The sequence below is a fragment of the Paraphaeosphaeria sporulosa genome (assembly GCF_001642045.1).
Source record: "Paraphaeosphaeria sporulosa strain AP3s5-JAC2a unplaced genomic scaffold CC84scaffold_11, whole genome shotgun sequence".
NCBI lineage: Eukaryota > Fungi > Ascomycota > Dothideomycetes > Pleosporales > Didymosphaeriaceae > Paraphaeosphaeria > Paraphaeosphaeria sporulosa.
Genome location: NW_017253370.1, coordinates 286,688 through 302,726, shown reverse-complemented (window position 1 = coordinate 302,726; position 16,039 = coordinate 286,688). Strand labels below are relative to the sequence as shown.

Sequence of the window (16,039 nt, the reverse complement as noted above, 5' to 3'; positions counted from 1 at the left end):
CCAACTCCGCACGGGCCACCCACGAAGTCCGTAGCCAGGCCAGGTGCCGCAACCATTGGCCCTGGCGTCTGCTTCACAGTTGAGCCTGCCGAGTCAGGAGTGCAGATGCGGCGCTGCGGAGAAATTACGGAGGCGGCCGGCTGCGGTTGTGGTTGCGTGAACGCGGCCTGCACGTGTGGCGATCCGAAGGGTGCTGGTAATGTGAAGGATCCGCGGTGGATTGCGTGACGGACAACTGAGGCTTTTCACTCGCGTCGAAGCGATGTGACAATGAGATAGCGTTATCTAGCGCCATGTGGACGTTCTGGCTCACGTGCAGTTCCCCAGGAACGTCGCGGTTTGCGAGGCTTGGGGTCCGACATGCTGCATGGTCATGTTGAAGGATCCGGCGAGCGCGAGGGGATTTCGCCGCTCGCGTAGTTGTAGGTATGGTGCGTACGAAGAGCACCCAGGTATGTACACGCGCTCCTCAGACCTCGCCGTCTGCAAGCACGCAGGATTTGACTTGTCTCCCCTAGTATCATAGAGGCATTTGATTAGGTCGGATGATCGCTACTGATATCATCTCAACTACGTCTGCGCTTGGCATTAGTGATGCAGGCCGGACATTGTGCATGTTGGCGACATTTGACTTCATGTCGGAAGATGGCATGCGTGCTTTCGAACGGCTAGCTCCGCAGATGGCTACGTTCATTTTGTCATTGACCTTTCTATGCTTGTACTTGGCCTCAGTGGAAGGGGCGTACGTCTACATCCTACCCTGTATTGAATTTCCTTGCAGCCTCAATGATCAGGCAGACTTGCCCTGCGGCGGGAGGCAAGCGCTCTCGAATGGCCAGGTTCATCGGTAGTCTCGTTACCGTCAAGGCACACAGCGTCGCTTGCCGCCCATCCAGCAGAGCCGCCTCCATTGCCTCGCCACTCATTTTTCCAGCGCCATCTCTGCTTCACCATCGCATCCTTCAACACTGCCTCTCTGGCACCAAAATAATTTTCAGGCTGTTCAGACTGCAGGCTCGATGTTTCAAGCGCCTGTCCCGTCCCTTCCTCGGCGCAATTTTAGCGAGCAAGGTTGCTACCGTCTGCTATGGAAACGGGCCGCAGGGTTGCGGCCTGCTCCGCGCCTAGCAGCATATCCTCAACTGAATAATGCACAGTAAGGTGCCTTACCGTCTGCTGGTGGCCGTCTTTTGCAAATCATTGTAGTCCACTTTTCCCGCAACTGAACTCCACCGGGGTCTAGAAACGCAAATCGGTCGCTGCAAAGGTCGCCGTTTGGCAGACGCGGTTCCACTTCACGTGCATTCGGCCCCAAAGGAGCTCACCATTTGCACCGGAAAGACGGATGGCTGGAAATGGGTCGTCTGATAAAGCGGGTCAACCCCGGCAGCTGGCCGTTCTGCTCACGAGTTATCGCCCCAATCAGGCAGATGGTCCCAGGCCTTAGGGCATGTCTTGCAAGATTCTGCGCTCAAGCGACCAAGGTGGAGGCCGCGATGGTACCTCAGGCCGTGTCTCTTTGTCTCGACTCGCACGACTGCCACATAACGACCAGTTGTGCACACGTGTAGACGTCAGCAGACCCACGCGCGATGTTATCGCTATTCTAAACCACCACTTTGGTGTCTGTCAGTCGATGCTGCGGGCCTCTTCTCCACCACCCAGCCGCCCGCTCGGAGACTCGGAGGGCGGGCGGAGAAAAAACCTACCAAGTTATGAACGATCAACGTGCAGGTCGTGATGCTATGGTAGCTAGACTACCCGCACTTGATACGAGCAAGGCATACTTGGTCGACCCCGCATCGTGCTCGCTCCCATATAGCCTTGTCGTGAAAACGGGAACTTCCATGATTCAGCATCTCCCCACCAAAAATAGGCTTGTGAGGTGTGGATCGACGGCGACGAGTGCGATTTGCGTACGAGGAGCAGGATGATTAAGGTGCGGTCGTGTGTTAAATATACGCGAGTCTTCTCGACGAGGGATGCTTGAAAAACCCGCAAAATGGGCTGTGTCTCAACGGCTCCGCCACCACTAATAACCACTTTGGGGATATTAGGTCATGAAGTTGGCCGTAAAAGGATGCGATTGGGCATTTCAAATGCTTGCTAAGGAGGTAAATAGCCTGTGTTTCAGGTCGGCGGCGAAGGCCCGTGACGGTGGCGTGAAATCAGAACAAATTGTCCTCGGGAGCTAACCGAGAGAAGGTTTGCGTCAGGCCGTCAACATCCACCTTAGAGAAGGAACGACTGCATTGCATCTGCAGGATCGGAGTCGGCGCTACTGCGCAGATGGCGCCTCTGGCAGGAATCACGGTGCGATGAGAGAGTTACGACAAGCGTTGGCAGTCGAGGGTGGATGGCCCGATCCTTCGTGCGAGATGGCTGGGCCAATTTTAGAGAATGATTGACACACGAACGCAATGATGGGCCGTTCGCATCAAGCCCTTTTGGCTCGCCTATCTGAGCACACTCCTTGATCCGTTGTTGGCCGTTGGAAGGATGCGATTGCCACTGAGTTTATTCCCACTGTCGAGTTTCACAGCGAGCGTTTCAGAGCACCACGCTGCTGCTCCATGAACCGAGATGCAGGTATGGAATGTCGTCGTCGGCGACGCCCGTATGCCATGCACTGCCATCAGAATCAATAAAGTCGCCCGAGATTTGATTGGTAGAGAGTTACGCCTAGTAAGCTTATCCCAAAACTCCGATGCAGACAACCACCCCACCTTCTCGAAGAACCATATCTGCGGCCGGATATGGTAAGCGTACAGTGTGTCGACTGATGAGAGAATCCTACTCGTTGACGATTACCCCGACCAAGGGCCCGGGGGTAGTTTTTCGCGCTCCCTTCCGAGACAGGCAGGCTCCTAGAACAACTGGGGGCCAGGTTTGTCGTTTTCCCGTGATCATCAGCCAGCGGGCGAATCGTCAGTGAGTGCATCAGCTCCATCACTAAGTATTCGCTTGTTCTGTATCTCACCCAAGCAGCCAAATGAGAAGGATTTTTCCACATTCATCCAGCCCAACAATGTCCGCTGATGGATTCAGCAGCACACAGGGCGATCGCAAGCGTTCGTCACGGGTGCTCCTTCCGAACGAAGACACCGTCAGGATGACTGAGGCCCTTTTGGGAAGTACTGCTGGCCACGATGCTGTGTCACCCTGCGAGATGCTGTCAGAGGCTGGATGCCGACAGACCAAGGGCACAGCAAGGCTGGCCTAGGGTTGAGGCGGAGGCACACGGCCGTCGATGAAGCTGCTCCCGTTCCTCTACACGAGGCACTACAAGGTGGCACCAACAGGATTGGGTCTGCAGCGAGCTGCAGGTACGCGGCCCTTGGATGGCCTGATTCTTCCGTCCTCGTGGCCGGAGCAAAGAAGTGTTTCATGAGCCCCAGTTCTGGGCCTCGGGGTCGTTCTTGTCTACGCCCTGTGCATGTGGGCATATTGCTGTACTTGGTGCAGGAGCGCCCGCCTGGGAAAATGAACAAATTAGCCTCGAAGCGGTTTGTTGTACGCAGCGGGCGTACGCTACTCCAAATTCAGCCCACCGTTGGAAAGGGTGCATTGCTAGTTCCCTCGTTGGCGCTGTATCGTGCCGTCATCAAGCAAGCAACCGTCGGACTACGGCAGTGATGTGGAATTCTCCCGGTATGCATACGAAGACACGATGGGGGCGGGGAGCACGAGTTCTCGAACCGAGATCTCTTGCTTCTGCTCGACCCGGGTGCGCACGGAGCAAAGTCGACCGGCTCTTGAACTGGTCTCTCAGGCTGCTGGGTGGACTGCAGACTCAGAGATGGACAGTGTTGCGCCCGTTCTGGTACGAGACAGGCTCGTCCCACGAAGCTGCAGTGTGGGGGCAGCGTCTTTCGCTTGCCGGGGGAGTTGCCGAGCGAGGCAGACTGTTCAGTGCTCGGAAGCTCCCAGGCACTGTCTCATGGAACCAGCAGCGCCGGGGGAACGCTGGTCTGTACGACAGGTTGATGGTGATCTGTCGTGCTGGGGCGGACGCCAATGAGGGCCCGAGGATGCAGTGCATGGGCATGGGGGGCGCCACTGTGACTGGCTAAGCTGACCACTGCGCTCGCTGTGCTTCGCCTCTGAGCGGGGACAGGCCAAAAATAATGCCAAAAGAGAGGCTCGACGCCGCTGCCCACATCAACGCACGCAGGTACCGCACGTGCGACACTGGCTAGCGCCTCGCCGCACGCTGGGCTGGAGAAGACGGGAGCAGCGCCTGGCCTGTGACGAAGGTTGAGCCGGCCGTTCCTGAAAGTTGAGGCGCACCACCAGGAGCGTTGCGCTGTGGCCGGCCAGTGCTGGCGAGGGTCGGGGACTAAAGCGGGAACCAAGAGTTTAGCCAGAGGCTGGCCAGTGGCGGGGGCCAAGTCGCTGCACCCGCACGGAACAGGCCTGGCGCATCCCTCGCGATCTCGAGATGCGATCGTGGAGCTGGTCGCGCGGCAAGGCGGTGGGCGCTGGTGACGGCAGGATGGGGCATGCCTAAATTTGGACCTCGCGGTCGAGGTCGCGAGCTTGAGTGTGGGCTTCTTGCACGCTGGCTCCTGGCAGCGTGAATGCTTCCCAGGGGAGCGGCCTCTGGGAGCGCTGGGGCGGCTGCGCGCGTGCTCTGGCAGAATGGCCGTCTCAGACATACTGCGCTCTGGAAGCGTGCTGCAGCGAGACGTGCAAGTCCGTACCTGCACGGCGTATAGCCAGCCTTGCCGTGCAGATGTCGTGCAGCCTCGCACTCGTCTTCTGGCAACACGGGCATCGCGCCGGGGTTCGCAAAGTGGACGCTCCCCTGTCGAGAGAGGAACGCGCCGTCAGCATGCTCCCCTGCTAGAGGGTCCACTCTCGCTGGGCCAAGGCTGAGCCCAGCTGCCCAAAGCGGCGTGAACGTGGGCCTCTGTGCATCAGCGTAAGGGTGGCCCTGGCGTAGACTAGTGTGTGAAGAGGCAGGCGTCCGAGCCTCCTGGTGCCAAATCAATATCGATGCGTACATGACCTTGTCCCAAAGCGGGCAGCACGAAGGCTGGGGGCTCTCTTACCTGGCAAACGTGCAGACATGGGTGCGAGCATGGGCGCGAGCATGGGCGTAGGCGCTCATGGGTCGACAGGGCCCCAACGTCTGACACCACGCTGGCGCTGCCTCCAGGTGGGATAGATACATAAGGTCCGTCGGTCTCAGCAGGGGAATGAGCTTCACGAACTGCTTCCCACAAGCAACCAGACCACACTCTCGATCGACACTTCTGACCCAAGGCACCGTCAGCCCAGTCTCGTACCATCCATCGTCACAATGAATACCATGGAGTTCAAGCAACAGACTCCGGAGTGGCAGCCTCCGCTAACCCCCAGCCAACCCATCCCCCCCACTTCTACTCCTCGCCCGGCTACTACCACACCCAAGTCTGCCAGCGACCGGAGACCAAAGCTGCGAGCTTCGTGCGATGCTTGTGCAGCTTCCAAGGTCAAGTGCAGCAAGGAGCACCCCATCTGCGCTCGGTGCAGGGCCAATGGCTCGCAGTGCATCTACGGTGTGTCGAGGAAGCACGGCAAGCCCGGACGTACGCGAAAGAGGAACCCAGACGGCACTCCTTTCATCAAGGCTTCCAAGCAGCGTCCCTCACCCGACGGCAGCGAGTTCAGCAAGTTCAGAGTCCGACCAGAGCCCATCATCTCTTCTCGCGAAGCCACTCCCTCTTCCAACTGGTCGCCCACACCCAGCTGGCCGGCGACGCCTGAGTTCGAGTTCGAGATGACCCCAGAGCCCTTCTACCTGGAGCCTTCGCCCGACTTCAACAACTACATGGGTGACATGTCAGCTTACATGCCGCTCCAACCCGAATTCGAATCTTTCCAGCCGATCCAGTCTGAGCTTACCTTCATCGACCCATTTGCACGTAAGCAATCCGTCAGGCTCGACCTCCCCGACATCCAGGCAATCAGGGACTTCGTCACCGTCGACACGGTGAACACGGTGAACCCGATGGAGGTTCCATTCCCTGGCAGCATGCCAGTGGACAACGGCTTCCTGCCTCCGTCCAACACTGTCTCGCCTCACAGCCCCAAGAGCACTCCCTCTTACAGCCAGAACCCCCTTCGCTTCAGCATCTCAATGCCCACGCAGCACTGCTGCTACACGCTCGCGTACCAGACGCTCGAGAGCCTGCGCATCATCAACCCGCAGAACTCGACCAACGTCGAGCTCAAGAGCCTCGATTCGGTCCTCTCCATCACCAAAGAGGCTGTCGCCAACGTGCTGCAGCTCCTCAACTGCCCCTGCTCCTCCGACCCGCACCTCGCGATGCTCTACTCCAGCATCACCTCCAAGATCTTGACCTGGTACCAAATCGCCGCAGGCGTCCAGCCCACTGTCCCCTCGACGCCGCCTTCGCTCAGCGCCGCCTCCTCGCCCTCCTCTTCTGTCTTCTCTTCTCCCCTCTCGACTCCCTCATCCGAGAACACAACCTTCAACATTGCTGTTCAGCCCATCACGATCGGTTTGTTCGAGTTTGACGAGGACATGCAGCAGACGCTGCGCCGGCAGGTGGTGCTCCGCGAGCTGCGCAAGTGCGGCACGCTCGTCGAGGCGCTGGCCAACTGGGGCAGCCCCCAGAAGACCACCCAGGCCGAGTACCTGTACGATGTGTTGGGCGCGTGGCTCAAGACAGAGCTGTACAAGACGCTGCGCGAGGTTGAGGGTGAGCAGATGCTTTAAGCTGCGTCCAACACCTTCTTCTGCCAGGGGCAGGCGGCACCTGCAGCAGGATTCTTTCGCTTCGCGCCCTTGGCTGTTGGTTTTCTTCTCTTCTCTTCTCTTCTCTTCTCTTCTCTTCTCATACATATTAGCGACATTGTTTGCATTGCATTGGCGGTTCGATCTTGTTTTCTCTTCTGCATGGCTTCGGCCGGGTTTGGGTTCGTGCTTGATATCCATTTTCATTGTTGCGTTTATGTACATGCCGGCGACGCGCTTTCTGCTCGCTCTGGCGCTCCGCTCGCTACACATCGACGGGCTGGTTGGATTGCATCAAAACGGCGTTATTTGCACTGCACGAACAAAAGAGTTCGTTTATGAAGAGGACCGGTATACTTCTGTAGATATGTAGATATATGAACAAACCTCTGTACATACGAATTGTGTTTCTTTGTGCGCTGTGATGTTGGGAATGCGGCACAGCACGAGGGGCTGGGGTGTGTACGTAAGCGCTCCTTGGTAAGCACTAGACTTCACGTGGTGCTTCCACACTCCTCCCAACCAACATCTTTTTGTGACATCCTCTTCACCAGCCACGCTCTGCAAATCCTTTGGAATGCGCCTACGGACTGCGAATGCGCTTCCGACTGCATCTGCCACTCTGCTTCCTCCATTTCCGTCAGCTCGTCATTCCAGTCCGTGTGCTGCTTGACGAATCCCCCTGTTGAGACTCACCGTACAGGCTTGTATGACTTGTCATCGCTAGCTAATCTTCTCATGGCACGGTAGGAATCGCTTGGGCGATGAAGTACTGTTGTAGGCTCCTTGCAAAGGGTCGGCAAGAAGGGATGCGCAACGATGCGGGAATGCTCTGAAGTGACTCGTCGCAAGGTCATCAAGCTTGATGCGTTTGGCGCTCAATCTTTGATCCGTTCTATTGATGGTAGCAACGGGATTACGTTCCAGACACCGCCGCAAGTCCGCAACAACGGGCGTGGAAGTGTCCTGAACACCAGACTGATGCGAGGGTGTCCCTGCGATCAGAGAATTAATTCTGCTCCTCCTCTTCAACCTCCACTTTAAGCTCCAGCTCAGTTGTCTTCGCCACTGAAACTCTCTTTTTATTCCTCTCTTCAACCTGCGCAACCAGCTCACCTCCTCCCCCCCGATACCCAGCAACCTTCCCGCCTTCATCCTCTCCTCACCCCAAACATCTATTAATCTCCTTGCCTCCTTTCTTTCAGCCTCATTCCCTTTCCACGCCTCATCGAACCCCTCCAGCAGCCCCACGACCCGCCATCGATACATGGTCGCTCTGTTTCAGTGATCAATCAACCACTTATGGGTCACCCCATGATCCATGTCTTTGGACACGAACATGCCACCGCGCTCCTCAAATCTCCTTTCGACTGCTGCGAAGCGTGCGCACAATGGCACTGATAAAACATGCCGGAAAATGTTCCTGGTCGGAGAATTCCGCGAAGAGAGTCTTGAAGGCCAGTGAGATTGCATGCCTGCAGAGGGTGAGGTGTTGCTCTTCGAGCTTTTTCTTGATGATCTGGCGTCGTTGGCTTTCCAAGTTGGTGGGTCCTGGGGCGACTTTGTGCATGGATCGTGCGCAGATGATGTGGATGAGGTGCGCAGCCCGCGGACGTACTCGTGGTGGAAGAGTGAAGGGAGGTACTGAAGCGAGCGGATAGAACGAGGAAGGAGCGCTAGCGCCGCTGGCGTGTGAAGCGATTCTGGGATGGCTTGAGCGGACTTGCTGGCTGAAGCTACGACGGTAGTTCGAGAAGAGGGTTGCGCTTTGTGGCAGTTAACAGTGAGACACGATGGTGTGCAAGTCTCTCAATTTACATCCTCGGGCCAAGGCCTATCTGGTACACTAACCCGTGCGGTACATGCTACCACGAGGTCTGCGTGACTAGATCTCATCCTTGATTTTGAACAGTCCACAGCCTAACTTGAGGCTTTCGCCTGACTCAAACTCGAACAGGCTCACCGTGTCTCTCCTCACCCACGAATGGCAGCCGTCGTTACGATGTTACTTATCACTTCATATTACATCACATCTATGGACAGCTCCGTTCTCAGGCGATCCCCTTTACTCCGATTTTACACGTGCGCCCTCCTCACTGGTAGTCTCGGAAGCAATGACTGCCAACCTTCCCTCTACACCCGCAATCGCGCTTTCCACCGCAGCCTGTACGTCCATGTGGAAGAATGGTCTGTTCTGCCCGTGGACTGTGCTGAGCTTCCCCGCGAACCCCACTGGCCCGCCGGATTGCCCAATATGGTCGGCGGCCTCAATATCAGGGTGCTTGGGATCGCGCGCCGGGGATGGCTTCGAAACATCGAGCGACGCAAAGCTGTACACGGGATTCCAGTGGTGCGATCGACGGGCATTGAAGCGCTCAGAGTCAATGTAGCCGAAACCAGCAGTAGTGAGGGCGCGCTTCGTCCAGCGGCTATTGATGGAGGCGAAGTGCCACTCAACGGGCTCGGGGTGCGCGTATCGGTCGAGCTGATTGCGAACGTCGATAAGGCCCTGGACCGAAGTCACGTCAATGTGGTTCACAGCTGAGAAATCCAGAATGATAGCGCGCAACACGGGTCGATGGTCATCCGTGTTGACCTGTTGCCCACGGCGTGGCCCAGGATCGTTCCATGGCCTGTCGCCGAGTTTGGAGTAGCGGTCGAGCGTACCGGGCCGTGCTACGTGTTGAGCTTGGGCGACCAGCTCGTCCATGTAGCCTTGTTGGTTGAGATAAGAAAACGCTTCCGTGAATCGGAAGATGACAATGCCAGGGTAGGGCGATTCTGGCTCGATCTGAGGGTTGCTACCATCTTTGTGGTTGATTGGCAGATAGGCTTCGCGGACGCTAGGAACAGAGCCATCGGTCTCCTTATTGGCGATGGTATCGGGCGTGGCGCGGTAGATTCGCACCTTGCCAAGCACGGCGCCATGTGTGAAAAGCTGCCGCCACAGCAGGAGCGCAAAGGACGCGGCAATTGTGACGTATATGCCGTTTTCGATGTTGGTGAAGACAGTCACGAAGACACCAGCAAAAAAAATGATGACCTCTAGTGGCGAAGTCTCCCAAAATTGATAGACAACGTTAGGTGGGGTGATGAGATCACCCACTGCATGGATGATGACAGCAGAAAGACCTGCGCTAGGAATGTAGAAGAAAACAGCAGTGAGGGCGTATAGAGCGAGGAGGACAATCACCGCGGTGAAAATTCCTGCGAGAGGTGTGCGAACGCCTGCCTTTGATTTGATGGCTGTACGCGAGAACGAGCCTGTAGCTGGGTATGCGCCCTGTCACTCGTTAGAGTTGGGTTGAGATGGTTAGAAGGCATCATGCTCACCAGGAATGGGCCAATCAAGTTCGTGAAGCCGACTGCAACAAGTTCTTGCGATGGATTGATCACATAATTGTTGATTCTGCCAAAACTCTTCGAGATTGCGATATGTTCCAGGATCAAGACGATGATAGTGACGGGTAGATCAGGAGCGATGGCGGAAAGAACCTCCTTATTGATCGTCGGGGCTCCGGCATGTTGAAACCCTATCAATTTAAATAAGGTCACTCACTAGTAGAGCCATACACTTACCTCTAGGTACTCTGCCCAAAATCTTGAACTTAGCTTTCTTCGCATCCCCTTTGACATTTCGGTTGGCAAGCCAGCTGATCAGGATATACAACAAGATTACAAAGGCCATTCGTAGGGTGCTGATGAAGAACCAGAGCTTCTTTCGGTGCGGTTGCTTCTTCGTCATCCAACTGCAGAACATACGGATCCCATAGAGCATCGCTAAGGCTGACAGCCCTATTGCTGCGTCAAGCTTTGTTCTCGGAAGTCCTTTGAGAGTATCGATGATGACCAGGTATGTCGCACCGCGGGTGTTGACTCCGGTGATGCCCATAAGACCAGGGACTTGGCCGGCTCCTATACTGATGGCCGCACCCGTCATGAACGAGGTGATGGCGACCAGAGGAATAAGTTCAACTATACGACCGAACCGAGTGAGACCGATAAAGAGAAGGACGGCTCCAGCGATTACAGCAAGGGCTCTTGCGATTGTTTCGGCCGCGAGATCAGGATTTGTCTCTTGCACCCGAATAACGATGTTACCAACAATGGTTGACATAACGGCAACAGTCTGCAACAAATCAGCAATATTCCTTTGATCATGAATCTGTAAACCTACGCCGATGGTGATGTCCTTGGATGTTGCGAAAGCCCAGTAGAGCAGGAATCCTACGAAAGACGTGTAGAGACCGTATTCAGGCGGCAGTTTTGCCAAAAGCGCATAGGCCATGCCTTGAGGTATGACCACAAAACCCACTGTCACTCCAGCAATAACATCTCCCAGCAGCCATGTTGCATTGTAATGAAAGATCCAGTTCCAGAATGGAAACAGGCTCTTCAGGTATCGTTGAAAAGCGGAGGCTGATGGCTTGAATTGGGAGAGGTACTCAAAAGCAGTTGGTTCCTTCTCGACGTCTGCATAGCATCAGCGTTGTACTCTTAGAACATGTCAAAGTACTCACACGTCTCTACCGACGACACAGAAGCACCCGAAGAGTGAAGCGGCTCTTCCTTGCGGTAGTCGACATTGATACCAAGCACCTTGGCCACGCTGCGACCTAGCGAATTGCTTGCCATGGTTTGGGCAGGCTGAGAGGATGTCATACCGTAGACCTGGGACGCCCTGTATATATACGACTCTCAAAATGAAATCCCACTCTGCGTCAGAGCTTGGGTGTGGGTTGCTGCAGGGTCAGGGTATGCAGCTGTCAAGTGGGCGCTCCAGATGCGAACCAGTGAAGTGGCCTCTGCAAGCCAGCGGCGACCACCTCAGCTGGATCTACTTCCGTGCACGTAGATCTTGGCAAGATATACCACCCAGTGAGGTTTTTGTATATAATATATTGCTCAATTCGGGCGCGTTGTGACGAAAATGCTTTTTTCTGGGTGTGCGGCGTCGTAAAGGACTCTCAGCTCTTGGTAACTGCGAGCGTCCTGAGGGGTCTGGAACCAAGAGAGGGCTGCTGGTCCATTGCGTGATGGTATGATGAAGCCCTCATTTCTCCGCGCGTGTAAGGTTCCAAGAGCTTGTGAAAGCTGGGCATCGGAGCGACGAGAAGATGGCGTTGCCTGGGCTCTGCATTGGGACGCCGGGCCGAATGATTGGATAGCAGCATTGTTGCTCTGGAAGATATCTTGCAATTCAAGAACGCTAGAAAGCCGCCGTAAAAGACCGTGGTTTATTCGGAGCTTTTAAAAATTGCAAAAAGAGCATGAGAGTGATGTACATATCGTCGGTCTCTCAAGAGTATGCTGACTAGCTTCTGTGACCCCACACAGGTGAGCTGCCGGGGTAGCTTCGTGAACGCTCACGCAATTCTGCCATGGTATTGCGAATCCGCGCTTGTACCGCCCACTGATTGGCGGGCTTGGCATTTGGGCTTGGCTGCTGGCGAGTGTAGTTGAACGGCGGGTTACTAGTGATTGGTGTCTAGACCAAGAAAATTGTAGACGGAACGCCAGGGGAAGCAATTCTGGGCTCACGCAGCTCGGTAGCTGCTCGTGCGATGTGTTGCCGGCGACGCGCTTGGTGTGCTGGGTTTTCAATGCTTGACTGGAAGCTGTCTTGGGTTTGAAGCTTGATCTAGTGCTGCGAGAGCGTACCTGTAAATGTCGGGGAACGTTAGCAGGCCAACTTATGCTATGAAAAGAGAACAAAAGACGTGTCAAGAGCGCAAGGCAGCACCAAGCGTTGGTCGGGGAATTGAATATGAAGATCATGCGTGTCTCAAGGTTTGGGTGAAACGCCCATATCAAAAAGACGGACGGCATCGATAGGATCTGGAACCTGCCCACGCCAAATAGTAGAGCTTTGTGATGGTTGCATCATTCTCCTGGAAATGTCCTCATTCGAGATCACGTGTTGTGGTAGCACTTAGAGAGCTTTGCTCTGCCGACCGCACCCGTATTCGACATGCATCTGTGTGCCGCGTAGAGACGCCGCCGAGATGACCCGAGTGTACATCATTGCAAGGCTATGCCGTCACTATCGAGTCCTGCCCTTGGATCGTTGCGTTCACTGCACCTCCGCGGGGGCGGGGGCTGGAATAATAGGTGCGTCTCTCGGTCGACAGCGTTCAGCGTGGCCTGAAATCAGAGGGACTCGGAAATCGGCGCCTGCTCTCGTTGAGACATAAAGTATCGTTGCTTGACACAGCGCATGTCGTCGGGAGCCGTACGACAAAAGGCTACGTTGGCGGTCCTGGGGTTGGGTTCAGTTGTTCAATCGAGCCATGCCAGTTAGTGAGAATTAATAGAGGACATCTCAGTCAATGGCTATAGATGCTCCCAGAGGCTGAACACGATGTGAGGATGCGAAAACGAGGGAAGCGGTGGGAAGAGGAACGCATTCTTGCATCTTGGCACATTGCGTCATGTCTGGCGCGACCGCATCGCGGATACAATTATCCCCTGTCCACCACCCACCCGCATGTATTGCTACCCGTGGCGCGTTTATGCCTGCCCGGGTGCTTTCCCGTCAATGATATCTTCCCCCAGAGATGACTCACTCTGCCGCGAATTCCCTCCTGCTCCTCGCGATGGCCGTTGGTTGCCCTATTTCCTCTGTCTGCAACACCATCGGGAGCTCCCTCTCCTAGCATGCGGGTCAGGAGTCGCCGTTGGCGCTCTCTTCCTACACGTGTTGTGCAGCTCTCGTTATATGAATGCCTCTCGTGCATTCGACACTCGAGGGTTTGATTATCAGCATTGCAAGGTCAGCTTCTTCCAGAATGAGCACTCTGCGGAGGATCTAGACAGTGCTTTGATCCTGCGTCCAAGTAAGTCAGTCACCACCATCATGTTTCGTTCAGCCTTCGTTACACTTACACAAAGGTTTCGAAGGGGACACCGCGCAACCGTGCTTTTCCATTGACCACCTCGAACGGCTCTGGTCGGAAACTCACTTCTGCCCAAGCGTGGAAGAGCTTCCTCCAGTAGCAAGTCTGTGCTGCTGGCGTCATGTACCGATCCCGGAATGTCTTCTGGCTGTTCTTCGCAATTGATTCCGCGAGCATGGGCTGGTTCAAAAGTTGCTGCATTTTCCCTTCCAAGTCGGAGAAGTCCCGCTCCACCTCGACGATATTCTGCTCAGCGCCTGACGCGACATAAACATCCTGGTGCGGCTCAATCCACTCGCTTTTGTGCATGATCACTACCGAGCCGCAGTTCAGGAGATACTTCCCTCGACCAGAGTAACTCCGGCCCTCAGTATGCAGGAGGTACTGGTATTTGCAATGGTCCGCCATGGAAACTGCCGAGGCAGCGGAGCCTGCTGAGACCTCTGTTCTGTTCTGCCACTTGACCTCTTCGATGTCGGCCCAACTCTTTCCCCGTGTAGCTTGGTACATGGTCTGACGTAACTTGTTCGTCTTTAATGCACCTCGCCAAAGCAGCTTTGAAATCCTCTCTTGCCACGGCAGCTGATTCTGTGCCATTTCCACACGAATCTGTTCATAAGAGCCCACCAGGTCCAGGGGCCACGACCAATAGCCAAAGTCCGGCATGAGCCACGTGTTCTTGTCATCTGACAGCCTAGAGAGCGCCCAGAACGTATGGTTAGTATGGCTTTCGGTGGTCGCATCATCGGGCAGATCTGTAATCATGAGGGAGAACTCGATGTCAGGAACTGGCTCCGGGCTTGTAGTAATCGCACGGTCAATCTGGTGCAGAATAGAAAGCGCACGGGGAGCAACGTATTCCCCGTCGATTTTGGAATCAAGAATAAAGAGCTACGTAAAAGTTAACGCCTTGTCTGCATCTCGCATGTGCAAATCTTAGTTACCTTTTGTCTCCATATCATTGCCCTTAGAGCACCGTCTTGCTTCCAGTGGAGATCGATATCCGACGAAGTTACATTCCCAGTGTCCTTTCTGTGCGCCGCCGCACGACCTATCTCCTTGAACAAGTCTTTAAACTCTGCATCACACTCTCCGGAGGCAAGGCCGTAGCCATCGAATCTGGACAACGCCTGCAACGACTCCACTGGTGCCTGGGTGGCTATGCCCTCGATCGCATGTTGTGACGATGGAGCTGGAGTAGGGACGCCTTCGTCACGTTCCGCCTCCTGTGAGGGCTGCGCGTTGGATAACGATGGGATATAGAATCCTTCAGGACGTGTATTCGCGATGAAGCCCGTAGCAATCAAAAGGAAGATACATAGAGCGCCGGCAACGGCGAGCGATGTGCGACTCTTCCACGTCATAGTTGTCAAAGGGTAGGAAGGCGCCGTATGAAAGGCACGAGGAGTCCAAGAGAGAGCTGAGGAAGTGAGGCATTCAACAATCGCATGGTGTCACGAGAAAAATTACGCCCTCCGTTTGTTTCCCTTGGCGAGGCTGTGTTGTGAGCTGTCAGGCAAGCATACTCGGTATCGCCCCCGCGGCGGTGCGCGCGCATGGAACGTAAGAAGGACCCGAGTCGTTCCTTCCTCGCCAACTGGTGCCAACCACCCCAGACGGATGACAGCTGATGGCCATGCCTTCTGTTTCGTAGACCATGATTTGTCGCGTAGCTTGGAAGCGCATGCCCTCGCATCACATTGCGAGAAGCGAAGCGATGAGAGACCCCACAATGCCCAATCATTATACATACGGCCGTAAAAATGCAGAACACACAAATGCAGTGGGTACTACGAAGATCAGGCTAGATCAGAGAGCGGAACAAGAGCATAGAGACACAGGATGGAATCATGTTGTGAGACTGGCTGGTTGTGCTAGAAAATCTCAGGCAGGGGCTCACTGGGGCGCGCGCCAAGACACATCTGCAATGTCCGTTCACTGCTTGCGACAAATCCTCCTTCAGATCTGTTTTGCACGTGCTAGGCAGCAACACAGTAGGGGTGATGCGATTCGACGAACGTTGTTGAGTGAGGCGCAGCTGCCGGTCCATAAGGCTGGATAAAATGTACATAAGGCTGCGACCAACCACCAACGCGTAACGCCCTGTGCTACTCGTACGCCGCGCATTTATCCTCTGTCCGGGTGTGTAGCAAATTGATCCGCACGTGCTTATGGGCACGTCCGAGAGTACGTGTACTTGATGTTACGTACTTGGGAAGAGAGATTTTCAGTTGATCAATTGCGAGTTCTACCTCCCACAAACCACGCAAAAAAAAAAGAAAAAAGCAACAAATGAACTCGAGGGATGCGAAAACACAACCTTCCAGGCAACTGTGGATGTCATCCATGCAGCACCCAATCAGGCTAGGCTGCCGCGTGAAATACTTCACAAGGTTAG

General features: G+C 55.2%; 4 protein-coding genes across 4 annotated transcripts; 1 reads left to right on the top strand and 3 right to left on the bottom strand.

Annotated features, from left to right (window-relative positions):
• The first annotated feature begins 4,982 nt into the window (after positions 1 to 4,982).
• Positions 4,983 to 6,869, top strand: CC84DRAFT_268068 (uncharacterized protein). Its single transcript, XM_018185672.1, has one exon. It carries the CDS (start codon positions 5,306 to 5,308, stop codon positions 6,725 to 6,727), a length of 1,422 nt encoding a protein of 473 aa, XP_018031228.1. The 5' UTR covers positions 4,983 to 5,305; the 3' UTR covers positions 6,728 to 6,869.
• Positions 6,870 to 7,240: 371 nt separating this feature from the next.
• On the bottom strand, positions 7,241 to 8,115 carry CC84DRAFT_267983 (uncharacterized protein). Its single transcript, XM_018185671.1, has one exon. It carries the CDS (start codon positions 8,012 to 8,014, stop codon positions 7,469 to 7,471), a length of 546 nt encoding a protein of 181 aa, XP_018031227.1. The 5' UTR covers positions 8,015 to 8,115; the 3' UTR covers positions 7,241 to 7,468.
• A 695-nt stretch (positions 8,116 to 8,810) lies between these two features.
• On the bottom strand, positions 8,811 to 11,380 carry CC84DRAFT_1190116 (sulfate permease 2; the record flags this gene model as incomplete). The annotated part of the gene is made up of 5 exons (XM_018181101.1): positions 8,811 to 10,028; positions 10,079 to 10,278; positions 10,325 to 10,874; positions 10,923 to 11,218; positions 11,266 to 11,380. The coding sequence occupies 5 exons, from the start codon at positions 11,378 to 11,380 to the stop codon at positions 8,811 to 8,813; spliced, it is 2,379 nt and encodes a 792-aa protein (XP_018031226.1).
• Positions 11,381 to 13,222: 1,842 nt separating this feature from the next.
• CC84DRAFT_267976 (uncharacterized protein) lies at positions 13,223 to 15,205 on the bottom strand. The gene is made up of 3 exons (XM_018185670.1): positions 14,586 to 15,205; positions 13,631 to 14,532; positions 13,223 to 13,571 (listed from the first exon to the last, which is right to left on the bottom strand). The coding sequence occupies exons 1-3, from the start codon at positions 15,003 to 15,005 to the stop codon at positions 13,505 to 13,507; spliced, it is 1,389 nt and encodes a 462-aa protein (XP_018031225.1). The 5' UTR covers positions 15,006 to 15,205; the 3' UTR covers positions 13,223 to 13,504.
• Between the last annotated feature and the right edge of the window lie 834 nt (positions 15,206 to 16,039).

Excerpts from the sequence above, each read along its gene's own strand:
- CC84DRAFT_268068 (XM_018185672.1), top strand. The coding sequence starts at position 5,306 with ATGAATACCATGGAGTTCAAGCAACAGACTCCGGAGTGGCAGCCTCCG.
- CC84DRAFT_267983 (XM_018185671.1), bottom strand. The coding sequence starts at position 8,014 with ATGTATCGATGGCGGGTCGTGGGGCTGCTGGAGGGGTTCGATGAGGCG.
- CC84DRAFT_267976 (XM_018185670.1), bottom strand. The coding sequence starts at position 15,005 with ATGACGTGGAAGAGTCGCACATCGCTCGCCGTTGCCGGCGCTCTATGT. Across the intron at positions 14,533-14,585 it reads CAATGATATGGAGACAAAAG|CTCTTTATTCTTGATTCCAA; the intron begins GTAACTAAGATT and ends ACTTTTACGTAG. Across the intron at positions 13,572-13,630 it reads GTCCCCTTCGAAACCTTTGT|GATCAAAGCACTGTCTAGAT; the intron begins GTAAGTGTAACG and ends ACTTGGACGCAG.